At 40.5% G+C, this 11,673-nt stretch overlaps 2 protein-coding genes and 1 long non-coding RNA gene across 3 annotated transcripts in view; all 3 read right to left on the bottom strand.

Moving 5' to 3' along the window:
• Positions 1 to 10,462, bottom strand: part of LOC104964067 (uncharacterized) — a 20,178-nt gene extending 9,716 nt beyond the window's left edge. Inside the window, exons 1-2 of the long non-coding RNA XR_800374.1 lie at positions 10,370 to 10,462; positions 1,028 to 1,032 (exon numbers count right to left, since the gene is read on the bottom strand). This is a non-coding gene — a long non-coding RNA (uncharacterized lncRNA). The remainder of the gene's footprint in view (positions 1 to 1,027; positions 1,033 to 10,369) is intronic.
• Positions 2,190 to 4,286, bottom strand: faslg (Fas ligand (TNF superfamily, member 6)). The gene is made up of 4 exons (XM_010792785.1): positions 3,958 to 4,286; positions 3,228 to 3,297; positions 3,088 to 3,144; positions 2,190 to 2,998 (listed from the first exon to the last, which is right to left on the bottom strand). The coding sequence occupies exons 1-4, from the start codon at positions 4,234 to 4,236 to the stop codon at positions 2,583 to 2,585; spliced, it is 822 nt and encodes a 273-aa protein (XP_010791087.1). The 5' UTR covers positions 4,237 to 4,286; the 3' UTR covers positions 2,190 to 2,582.
• LOC104964066 (uncharacterized) lies at positions 6,160 to 8,289 on the bottom strand. Its single transcript, XM_010792786.1, has 5 exons — positions 8,176 to 8,289; positions 7,832 to 7,872; positions 7,655 to 7,729; positions 7,374 to 7,563; positions 6,160 to 6,781 (listed from the first exon to the last, which is right to left on the bottom strand). Exons 1-5 carry the CDS (start codon positions 8,282 to 8,284, stop codon positions 6,216 to 6,218), a joined length of 981 nt encoding a protein of 326 aa, XP_010791088.1. The 5' UTR covers positions 8,285 to 8,289; the 3' UTR covers positions 6,160 to 6,215.
• Positions 10,463 to 11,673: the final 1,211 nt, after the last annotated feature.

The raw sequence follows: 11,673 nt of genomic DNA, 5'->3' as shown, positions 1-11,673 counted from the left end.
ATGTTTAAGTGGATGTCATTGAAGACCTTTACAAGAGCAGTCTCAGTGCTGTGGTTTGGACGAAAGCCTGACTGGAACACATCAAAACAGTTATTTAAATGGAAATAGAAGAATTAATGTTTCAGATAAAAATAGTTTTTTATAGAGATATGGATGTTTCGAGTATTTTTGTCCCATATTCATGAAAGAAAACAAGAAGTGTGATGTTATAAACACATTGTTTTTATTGTCATGCTGCTGTTGCCCAACTCTCATAGGTTCAATCGTCTGCCTTAAAATATTTGTTTTCATAAATACAAATGAACAAGTATTCCGTCAAATTAGCTTAATTTGGATTTTGTCACAGGACATGTAATATTGTCTTAGATCACTTACATTGGGTCTGTATTAGGAAGGGATCACTTCACAGCCAGTGTAGAGGAGAGTGGTTACAGCAATCAATAATATTTTAAATACATGTCAGTTGTATTTTTAAATACTTGAAAAGTGTAAATTACTATTTAAATCAGACAGTGCTTCTAAAATGATGAGTTTTGCAAGCCAACTTTTTATTTAATTACTTTTGCACAATGTCTCATGAGATCTGGCATGACTGTGGTGAGCAATCTATAAAATGTTCAGAGGCTTTAAGGTATCGCTTTGCAAGATATTTGACTTTCAATTTGGTCTTATAGAAAGCCTCAGGGCATATCTCATGAAGGCACTCTGTTACCACAAAGTTGGGGTTTTAAACTGTTTGAAACTTCAGCATTAAAGGTCTGCCTTGCATAATTTGCTCTCGCCTTCGAATGCAATTGTGTGCCTGAGTCTAAATGAGAATATTTTTTCGAAGATTTACCCTTTAGAAAACAGTTCAGCATCAAATAGATAAACGTAAAAGAAACCTTGAGCCTTTGCAGACAGGATCATAAAGATAATAGATTTTTACGCTCAGAAAATGCAATGCTGTTTCTCACATGGATACAGCATTTTTCACCTTTAGTAAGACCCCTATACTCGTATATTTTAGATACTCTCAAAAAATGACAATTTCTTTAGTCTAGATGAAGATTATAGGATCCTGCAGCCTTAACTGGTTCCAAAAAGCTTTACAGGGGCTTTGTGTCGGGGCTGATATGGAAACAGACAGCATCATAAAAAGATAGGTAGAAAGGGATTATTGGAACAATATGCAACAACAAGTCTGTTGATTGCAGTTTAAGTAGTCTGAATTATGCTAATTAACTTGTGTAGTAAAACCATGAACACCTAATCATCTGTGGGTCTACTCTAGATAACTTTGTTGTATTGCATCTTGGAGTGGGCATGAGAAACGGAACAGATCAATTTTGACATGACATATTTAAAATGAACCATTGATCTGTTTTCGGAAATGTTGCTTTTATTTGCTATTTAGTACAAATGGAAATGATCCACTCAGCAAACTCTACACAATATCCCTTACTCATACTTTGTTCACGCTAGCATGCTGATGAGAAACGGTACACAAAACGTTTTTTCTCCTTTGATCATTAACCCCTGAGCCTCTGTGAGCAATATGTGGTTAAGCACAAAATCACTATACTATACTCTAAGTTTGTTCACAAAAAAAAGATAATTTGGCTTTAACATCAGGCACACCACGTCTGAAGACAGAAATGAACACATGAGTTTAGAAGTTGGCCATGTGATTTGAAGGAAGCACTAACTTTTTCGCAAAAATCGACCTGCACAAAAGCAAGACCCTTGTGATTTTCACACAGGAAGGAAATGCACGTCAAACCTCGTTGTTCAGTCCCCTCATCTGCGCCCAGCCTGCGCATCTTCTCACACATCATTGCCATAAATGTCTGTGGTGTACTGAAACAAGAACAGTGCGTAGAAGCTGTCAAACTGCAACTAAAGCAGCTGCAATGATGCAAGTGCACTGCTCTGTGGTCTGCAAGCTAAATGTTTTAAATTATTTTGTTGAAAAAAATCAAGATTTCTGCTAATACGTTGTAGAGTTTAACTGCATTTTTCAAAAATGCAAACCTTCTTGCTTTATTCCTCTTCTGTGCCTCAATGGAATATATGTAAATCAAGTTCATTATCAGGACTAAAGCCACATTTCAGTTGGTTTCTTAATCTAAACACGACAGACTGCTCAAAACATGAATTATTTTTCAGATTTATTGAACAAAAAATGTCATGTAATGAACTTAAATTATTTATTTGTTTATTTCCAAACAACCATTTTACCAACATTTTCACATATTTTGACATCATACATGCCAGATCCACACTTTAATAAATATTTTAAAAAGGCTACAACTTAACAAACGTGTTAGTGTTAACAGACTCTATATTTTATAAAAGGCACCTCGTGTGAATGTGTGGAAAATGCTTCAATTGATTCAACCACCAGTTTTAAATCTGTTTATAAAGACAGTGTGCAATATTTCCCTGGGTTTTAACATTGCAGACCATTTCATATTAGACTATTCAGTGCAGTTTTTATACATTCTAGCAATTAAATCAGCAATTTAAGCTATTCAGATACATTCTGATCAGTTTATATTCTGATATTGGAGTTAAATTAAGAAATATAAAACATTAAACCATCAGATCTTGTAGAGACCAAAGAAGTTGCCATAAAATGCGTGACTAAGATAAGCTGGGTGAGATACATTCACAAATACTCTGTCAAATTTTTGCAGCTTCAGGGCGGAGCCGAGGTAACTCTCTGTGGTCCAGGCGTGTCTCGGCTGAGAGCATAAACCCTCTCTGCGGGCCTCCATCAGGGTAAGAGGCGGGGTGTGTCCTGCTCTCCTCACAAACACTGAATGTATGAACGATGAGGTAGGAGAACATTGCTGAAAGATCAACTCCACCCGTGAATAAATGTGGTAGAGTCCCGTCTCATTGACTTGCAGGGAACCATCTTCAAACCTGTAGGCCACGGCTCCAGAGAGGAACGACCGCGCTGCATGAGGATCCCAGCGCAGAGTCTTAGCGACCACTAAGGTTTCAATCCGCCCTGCAAGAGAGGAGAAATCCTGTTACCTCTTTCTGTCCTATGTAATATAGAGAATCTGGAGATTGGTTTATTTTGTATTGTTATGTTACCTGTCACATGTGCTGCAGGTCTGTTGTTCTTCTCTTCAATCAACTCAGGTTTATCACCTGAAAGCAACCATCAGATTAGAGTCATATCATCTTTTTCACTTCATTGGGAAAGATTTGTGGTGAGTGGTGTTTATATTTACCAATTTGCTTCTGAGGTGAATCAATCTCAATTTTTGTCTGAGGTGTAGTAAACTCAGTCGCAGAATGAACCTAAAGTGAAACACAGGAGAAACAGAGAATTCTCAATACCACATCACAGACACTTGACTCTCAGTGCTTTTATCTCGAAGCCCTCTCAGAGCACAAGTCAAGAGAGGAAATCCGGTCTCACTGGACGAGAGACCACAGATGCAGCAATAGGTTACCTGGTTTGCGTCTTTAAAGGTCACAGCACAGTTGAAATATATTAACTCTTTAAATCATGTCAAGTAGAATAAAAGTGAATTCATTATTAAACTTTGCAGTGTTAACTTTCCAGCTCGGTGTTCCACTCTCCCACGTTACACCTTTAGACTTTTGTCTCCGTGCAAAGGTGAGATAACCTCACACCTTTTTTTTATACGCAGCTTTGCCTCCAAAAAAAAACTTCAACGCAAAGTAATGCTTTCGTTTTTGGGAACCAATGACATTGGAGTCAAAAGAGACGTCCAAAGAGTCACCACTTACCAGCTCTTGACCTTCTACACACTGCAGTCACATGTTTACAACTTCAGATATATTTATTTGCCACACACTGCTGTAGTGATCATTTGCTTTTGAATACAGTAACTCAGAGTGACGTGAAATTCGGTTACAAATCAAATTGAAACCACTCTCTCATGCCTTCTTCCTTTGACTCTAGTACATCCATCACAGCATGTTGTCCCTTACCTTTTTTAACTCTCTCAGTTCTCCCTGCATGTTGATAATCTGGTAGGCTGCAAACCCCAGGGCCGCAAACACAAGCAGGAACAGCATGAGTACGATCAGGGACAGAGCGGGGCTGGCCCCCATGCAGCCCCGACTCTTCCCACGGCTCCTCACCCTCTCCTGGGGGGGCGGGTAGGACCAGCAGGGTACAAGATTCGGAGACTGGGCAGAGTGCTGCGGCCCTCCACCTCCATCCACAAGGAACACCTGTGGGAACGGATAGCTCTGGTCAACGCTCATGGTGCAGGTCCAAACTCTGTTTGCATCTAACAGCTCTGCACAAGGAGGTGTGTTCTTTTGTCTTCTCACCTCTTGTCTTAAAAAAAGAAGCTTCAGCTGTCAAGTCATTCCCCACCCACAAGTCCCTCCCACACGCACCATGGGCGGAAGACAAGTGCTCATTACTTGTCATTAACTTACACAAGCCAATCAATTGCAATACCAGCCAATTTATCCTGTTCTGCGATTCTGCATAGTTTTTAAAACTACCTGTCACTCTAAAACAAAGTTTAAAGTTAGCTATGTGCTTACTTATCTTTGCAGTGTGCATTTAAAAAGCCGTAGCTCAGTCTGAAGGGAACGGAAGCTAGAGGTTAAGATGACCCCCACCTCACTAACCACCATCAAGTCAAGATCAGAATGAGGCCTTTTCACAAATTCCACGAAAGGAAAGAGTGATCAACCACAGACACAGTCACCTGCCCAGCAACAGGTCTTTGGCACAGGTAGTGTGCAACATACAGTGAATTTGTTTTTCCTTTTAGTTGTCACTGAAGTTCTTCACATCTGAATCATGCCCTGAATCTGAACATTTAACCCTAGTTTTTAACCATTTAATAATGCATTTTCATTCAAATGTGTGTTAGTAAACAATGATGCCACAGTTTCAGTAGAACACAGTGCATTGTCGGTGGGTAGATTTTGCTGCCACATGAAAAGAAAATGTGTCTCTGCATTGGCTCTGCTGCGTTTGAAAAGCTGGTAGCGTGAGACAGCGATACTTCAGAGGTGAGAATTAACCCCAAACAATGCCTCCGAGATGAATTTACAGGAAAGCTGAACGAGTAAGCACCCTTTCGTCCCCACTCAGTGAGGAGTTAATGCTGTTGTGGTCTTTCTGCCACTATTGGGTTTCTTTCATAAGATAAAGATCAGTTACGCTGCTCCTTCACTGTGGTTGCAACAGTTTCCAGTTGTTTCCCCAATAAATATGTATTAGCGCCATTAAGCTGGTGTTGGTGGTTTTTGATAAAGGGCATTTAATATTTTTCAGCTTCATAGATGGAACTTAAAACAAGACATGCAGCATTGCACTGGAGGGCTGCCTCACGAATGCTTACACAACAACTTTGTTCAACTGTGTTGTGTTTCACATTACTTTTGAAGCAGAGCTAGTCTTGTACATTGTGTACTTATATGTGTTTAATTCAGTAACTACATACAGAGCTCTCGGGCCTCTCTGTCCACTGATGCAAAGTTTCATTTCCTTTCTCCAGGCACCTGCACAGACAAAGGGAAACCCATCTTGCATTCTGCATTCACAGCTATAACTGAAAGGGCAACTCTACGTCAACCTTAACCATAAACTGTTCAGGCATTCTGCGCTCTACAAGCTGAAGTGTCTGTTTCCCAGAAGTGACATGCAGCCGAGTGTTTAAGTGGGAGGGTGGGGTTGTGGGGTCTAACCAGGCTGTGTTCAGTGGCTCTGCTCCAGTTATTAAAACCAGACAAGGTGACTAAAAAGATTCACTGAATCAGCAAGTATATCAATGAACGCTGCCTGGTTCTCACCGTCTCTCTGTTGCATAACGGAGAATGCTGTGGTCATGATGACTGAAATTACAAAGATTTTTGAACCTGAAATGAATGACATTACTCATGTCTTTCATGCAAAGATGAACTTTCCCTTACGCATGGCTTGTGAGGAAAATATTAAGATTTTCTGTGTACTGATTACAAATTATGACATCGTGATCCATAATCTAAAAGTGTAGCTGAAACCTGTCACAGAAACTTAAATATAGAAAATATGAGCCTATGAAAATGATGACAGGATTAAAAGGAATATGTATAGAACTTTAACATTTCTAACATAAATATCTCACCTGCATGACCCAACACTATTAAGGAAGTCTTTAAAGTAATTCAGAGCAGAAAGGGGTTCCATAAAACACTTTATTGCATTTAAAAATGTAGAGGACCATTACATTTCACGATCATCACGTGTCGCAGTCCTCATCATCAGAAGAAGAATAACAGTCTAGTCCCAGGACATGGCCTTTCCTCTCCTCCGCTGTCCCAGTATTGGATGATTTCCCGGGTATCCTTTCTGCGGCCTCACAGCCTGACTTACGCTCTTGCCCAACAACACATCCCGTCCTCGCACCACAATGGTTCTGTGTGTCTCTGCTCTGGGTTGACTGTGTTTGCATTAATGAAGCGTTAACAAGGTTGGGCAGGCCAGACTGCAGCACCAAGGCGAGGCTCTGTGTTTGAGAGGAGCCCCGCTGAACCGGCGGTCCCCTGAACGCAGCAGCCGCGATCGCCAGCTTTGTGTGGTCAAAGGAGAGGGGCCGGTCCTGGTCTGCACTCACTGCCTCTGAGGGGTCTGAGTTTGGGTGGGTGGGGAAAGGGGTTTGAAACCTGGTCTCTGATTGGCTGAGAGGTCGCTGTTTCTCAGGGGCTGAGGTTTTGAAACATCCTATCAAATTTCCAACCAACTCGCTTTCACTTCTACATGACTGACCGCTGCCTTCATGAGAGTCACAGGGCCGAGGTTTTTTATCTGTAAATAGGAGTGAAGATACACAGATTGAGGTCAACTGCTGGTGTGTTAAATAAATACTTTACCCATAATGAAATGTAGTTAGAAACAAAGGATATTGAACAACTAATAGCAAAATACAAATATACAATACTGCATGTCTGTCAGAAAACTATTTTTTTTAAAAGTGTATTCACACATCACGAGACTCTTCAACAAGTTAATCAGTTAAATCAAACTTGTGTCCCAATTTGACTTCCTGCCTACTTGTGTGCATGCATGTATGTCGGTGTATAGCTGGAAATATTTATTTTTCTGTTATATCAGATGAAAAAGTTATATTTACTTGCAAGTTTTTAATTAAATTAAAAAACACAAATTTTGTTAAATTTCTCCACTATTTAATTCTTAGAGGACTATAAAAAAGGCTTAACCGTATGGTTATTCATGTATATCATGCCGACTTGCAATGTGCTGCCTATATTTGACAATTATTTAAAAGACTCAAAACAGGATGATACTTATAATATATTTCTAGAGCCTGTTAATATGCAAACTGAACCCAAGCTTTCACTGCGTGCGAGAGATACGTCATAAGCTTTAACACACTGACCGATACATGGAGTGTCGTGCGTGTCTGCTCTCCTCTTGCAGTATGCTCTAGGAGTCCATGGCTTATGTTTGCATGCTGGGTCGAGAACTCGTAGTTTGGTGATGAAGCGTTTGTACTCTTTCTCTAAAGCCTCAATGCGCAGCTGGAACTCAGCAATCTTCCTCTCCGGGTAGTGAGACAGCTGGGATTGCTGAGAGAAAAGACGTACAGGGAAAACATTATTTCAGTGTCATTAGAAACGGTGTTGAATTAATTTTACACAGTACTTAAAATGGACTTACCTGCAAATAATATTCTATTTCATTCTTGATGCTGAGGATCCACTTTTTCACAGAGGAAGCTGAATTGAGCGTAGACTGCAAAGAAAATGGTTGGCTCAAATAAACTAGTCGAAATAAGGCAATTGAGGTGAAGCTTTATTGATTGATCATTAATAACGATTAATAACTTTTCATTACCAGCTTGGGTCTCCTCTCATGTACATCTTTGATGCGTCCCTCTGTAAATTATACAAAGAAATGAACCATTAGTTTAGCAGGAAATTAGTGTTTAAAATGAGCTACATGGTGAATACTAGGAAATAAGCACTGTAAGGAAATGTTAACTAGCTTTTCATGTTACTTCCTAAAGGCAGCACCCTAAATGATCTCCTTACTTTCATTACAACCGGATGGAGTAATCCAAGTAAAAACTGTGAGTTAGCATCACTGTAGCTAAAACTCAAAGCTAGCACTCCGTATCTTTGTTTATTGCACAAATATGAATTAAATACGGCATATGCTTTGGGCTTCTGGCTCCGTACCCTCTCTCTCTTTCTGAAGCCACAGTCTGTTCAATTTTCCTTGTTGCTTCTCTTCGTTTCTGGCCATTTTAAAACATGATCCAGAGTCTGCAAGAGTAAGGCGTCTCATACAAAACAATGTCACGTGACACAAAATCAGTCACATGACTTTCATACCGCGAGAGTAGGGCCGTTTCTCAATCGCGAGGATGCTTGCTTGGTAGCACATGTCTTCCGAGTCACTTGCTTCAGAAGCTAGGCAAGAATCCTTCCTGGCATTCGGAAAACGAAGAGTGGAACAGGCTAGCAAGTGTGCAGGTGTGCGTCATATGAGAGGCCCCGCCTTACATTTTCCGCCACAGATTTGGGGAAATTGGTCCGTGCGCAAAGCATTGTGGGGATTTTAAGGACGCGAAGTCTACCCATGTGCAGCCTCGAAATTACCCCCAAACCAAGGACGCGGCCTCGGTGGAATTCCAAGTATGCTGGAGATTGGAACAGTCCTTCAGCGGCACTCGATGACGTAGTATCCTTGAAATATTGGCTTGGAAGCCAGTTTCCTCGAGATTGAGAAACGGCCTAGGTCCCCAACGTTAATTGCATTGGTCATTACTATAAAGAGCACTAAAAACCACAGTCGGACATTTTTTCTGTTCCTGGGGTTTGTATGTAAAAAGGGATATTATTTATATACATTATCATAATGTCAGAGAATATAATACTATCCTATTTTTAACAGTAAGAAAATACATGTAAGGGCATTTTAGTTGGTCAATATGATGCCAATTTAAGATAGTTTGTATAAAACTGGGTAGATTAGCAGTACAGTATACTACATACATCATATAAGCATACTGGTACTCTATGAATGAATGTTAAATTAATGTAGGGGAGTAAAAAGTACAATTTGCCACAGATTTTTTGTGTACAGAAATAAAAAGTAGCATTAAATGGAAATGCTCAAGTTAAGAATGGTTATGTCAAAATGGAATTTAAATACAATACTTAAGTAAAGGTACTTTGTTACACAACTGGTTGGTAGTTATACACAGTCAATGTATCAGTAGGCCTCAGGAGATTAAGTTTGGTCATTGCTAACTTAACCAACTTGTTAAAAATCAACAACAATATCCCCACAGTAATGTTGCAGACTAAAAATGACTTCCGTTAAGATGGCACCTTGGCCCTTCAAAAACATATCGTTTTTAAATCTGTACCCACTTATTAAAGTATGTTTATTTGGGCCATGATGTGTCTCAGTGTATTGTTGTGACAAAGCACTTTCTGGTGTAATGTAATTGAGTAATGAAAGAAACGGTAACATAATGGAAAAGTGAAGTGGGGGGATGGAAAATAATTACCAAGAACTGCAAGTGAGGAAACCCAAAGCTTGAAAAAAAAAAATTCACACCATGATCATTTAGGTCTCCAGTGGTTTTGGTGACAGTCAGTAACACATCGGCGGAAGGTGCATCATCAGCAGAAATTTCGAAATTTCCCACGAACCAAGGATGCGGCCTCGGTGGAATTCCAAGTATGCTGGAGATTGGAACAGTCCTTCGGCGGCACTCGATGACGTAGCATCCTTGAAATATTGGCTTGGAAGCCAGTATCNTTTGTACAGTGAGACGGCCAATATTATTTTTCCTTTAGTTGCATATTAATCTTGTGTGAATCTGTACTGTCATGATTTTCGCTTCAACTCTCTGTGCACAATTAATATGCAACTAAAGGAAAAATAATATTGGCCGTCTCACTGTACAAATAAACTTTTCTGACATAAAAAAAGACCATATACCAATATAGCCACCCATCTTTTCTAATAACAGTCACAAGCCTTCCATTCATAGGCCGTTTCTCATTTCTGGGATTTCCCCTCCTCAACTCCTACCCTCTTAGTCCCGCCCACAGGAGATGCGAGCGGAGGAGCCAAGGAGAGAGGAGGGGAAGCAGCAGGCGGTTAGAGAAATGAGAACTCCTCTCCTCTGAGCGGTCATTTTAAAGAGACGTCCATTAATGATGACAGGAGGCACAGAACAGCCCTCTGTCTGATGGACAGATGTGTTCATGACGACTTATATATTTACTTTTAATTCATTCACAGTGCGGTATAATGAGACAATAACAGGCTACAGATACACACACACACACACACACACACACACACACACACACACATATATTTATATAAATATATAATATATATATCGACCACCAATTGAATCAAACAGAGCACTTTCATAATAACGTAACACTATCAGAGACTGGATATATCCTCCCCCCCCTCTCTGCCGCTACAATGAGGAAAATAAATTACGGGCCAAAAGTTTTAAAAGTAAGCAGAGGACACCAAACCAACTGAGACCTGTCTGTCCGCTGCATCTACGCACACACTGTACCACGCACGCACACGCACACGCACCTGCACCACACACACGCACCTACAGCTCCTAAAGCATAATCAGGCTACAGCCGTTGTGTATTTTATTATGTGAAGCACTAAATGGTTTTAGAAAAATATACTGTAGACTCTTTGTTTGTAGATATCTACTAAACTAAAGCAAAAGAGAGTAGGCCTGTTATACTGAGTGATATATATTATACACACTGCTCTGCTTTCTGCACGGACCTCACAGCTGTTCTCACTGTAAACATCGTGTTGCGATGAGAGCAGTTAATAAAATAATATCCAGGNAGAGTAGTGTAGGCCTGTTGTACTGAGTGATATTATACACACTGCTCTGCTTTCTGCACAGACCTCACAGCTGTTCTCACTGTAAACATTGCGTTGCGATGAAAGCAGTTAATAAAATAATATCCAGGGGATGCATGCAGAGCTGTCATTGGCTGAGATATGTCTGGCCGTGCGTCACAACTCTTTGAAACATCTCTGCTCCCGGGAATGCGTCCACGAAGGAGCCGTGGAGGACCCATCAGTGTATCCTCAGTTAGAGCTCCTCCAGAGAGCCTCCTCGACGCTCGATCCTCGGTCCTCGAAGTGCATTTAGAGAAATGAGATGTCCTTCAACATGGCGCGCTGAAATTCATATCCGGGTCACTACCGGAGGACCGAGGAGTCGAGGAGTCGAGGAGGGGGAATTGATGAAATGAGAAAGGGCCTCGGAATGAGAGAAGTAGTCCGCTTCGTCTGTTTATGCAGACACATATGTCCATAGAACAGAATATTACACTCAAGTGGCAGGAATAAACTACAGGGAGACATTTCCCCCGACTGCAAACATGACATCAGTAAGAAGCTTGATGCAACGTGACTTACACCTACATCAGATGGATGTTAAAACTGCGTATTTACACGCTCCAATTTATTGTGAGCTGTATATGCAGCAGCTTGCAGGTTTGGAGGTCAAGTCAGACACAATGAAAAGCTAGTATGCAAGCTGAATAAATCACTGTATGGGTTAAAACAATCTGGAAGAAACTGGAAGAAAATGTTACATGATCATCTCTGTGAGAATGGTTTTGCACAAAATCCAGGTGATCACTGTGTCTACAGTAAAC

This window comes from Notothenia coriiceps, unplaced genomic scaffold, assembly GCF_000735185.1.
Source record: "Notothenia coriiceps isolate Sejong01 unplaced genomic scaffold, NC01 NC01_scaffold00036552, whole genome shotgun sequence".
Classification (NCBI taxonomy): Eukaryota; Metazoa; Chordata; class Actinopteri; order Perciformes; family Nototheniidae; genus Notothenia; species Notothenia coriiceps.
Note: the sequence above shows the minus strand (reverse complement) of the source record. Positions and strands in the feature narration are given on the sequence as shown.

Excerpts from the sequence above, each read along its gene's own strand:
- faslg (XM_010792785.1), bottom strand. The coding sequence starts at position 4,236 with ATGAGCGTTGACCAGAGCTATCCGTTCCCACAGGTGTTCCTTGTGGAT. Across the intron at positions 3,145-3,227 it reads TTCACCTCAGAAGCAAATTG|GTGATAAACCTGAGTTGATT; the intron begins GTAAATATAAAC and ends GGTTGCTTTCAG. Across the intron at positions 2,999-3,087 it reads ACCTGCAGCACATGTGACAG|GGCGGATTGAAACCTTAGTG; the intron begins GTAACATAACAA and ends CCTCTCTTGCAG.
- LOC104964066 (XM_010792786.1), bottom strand. The coding sequence starts at position 8,284 with ATGAGACGCCTTACTCTTGCAGACTCTGGATCATGTTTTAAAATGGCC. Across the intron at positions 7,730-7,831 it reads ATGAGAGGAGACCCAAGCTG|TCTACGCTCAATTCAGCTTC; the intron begins GTAATGAAAAGT and ends TTTTCTTTGCAG. Across the intron at positions 6,782-7,373 it reads GCACGACACTCCATGTATCG|ATAAAAAACCTCGGCCCTGT; the intron begins GTCAGTGTGTTA and ends TCCTATTTACAG.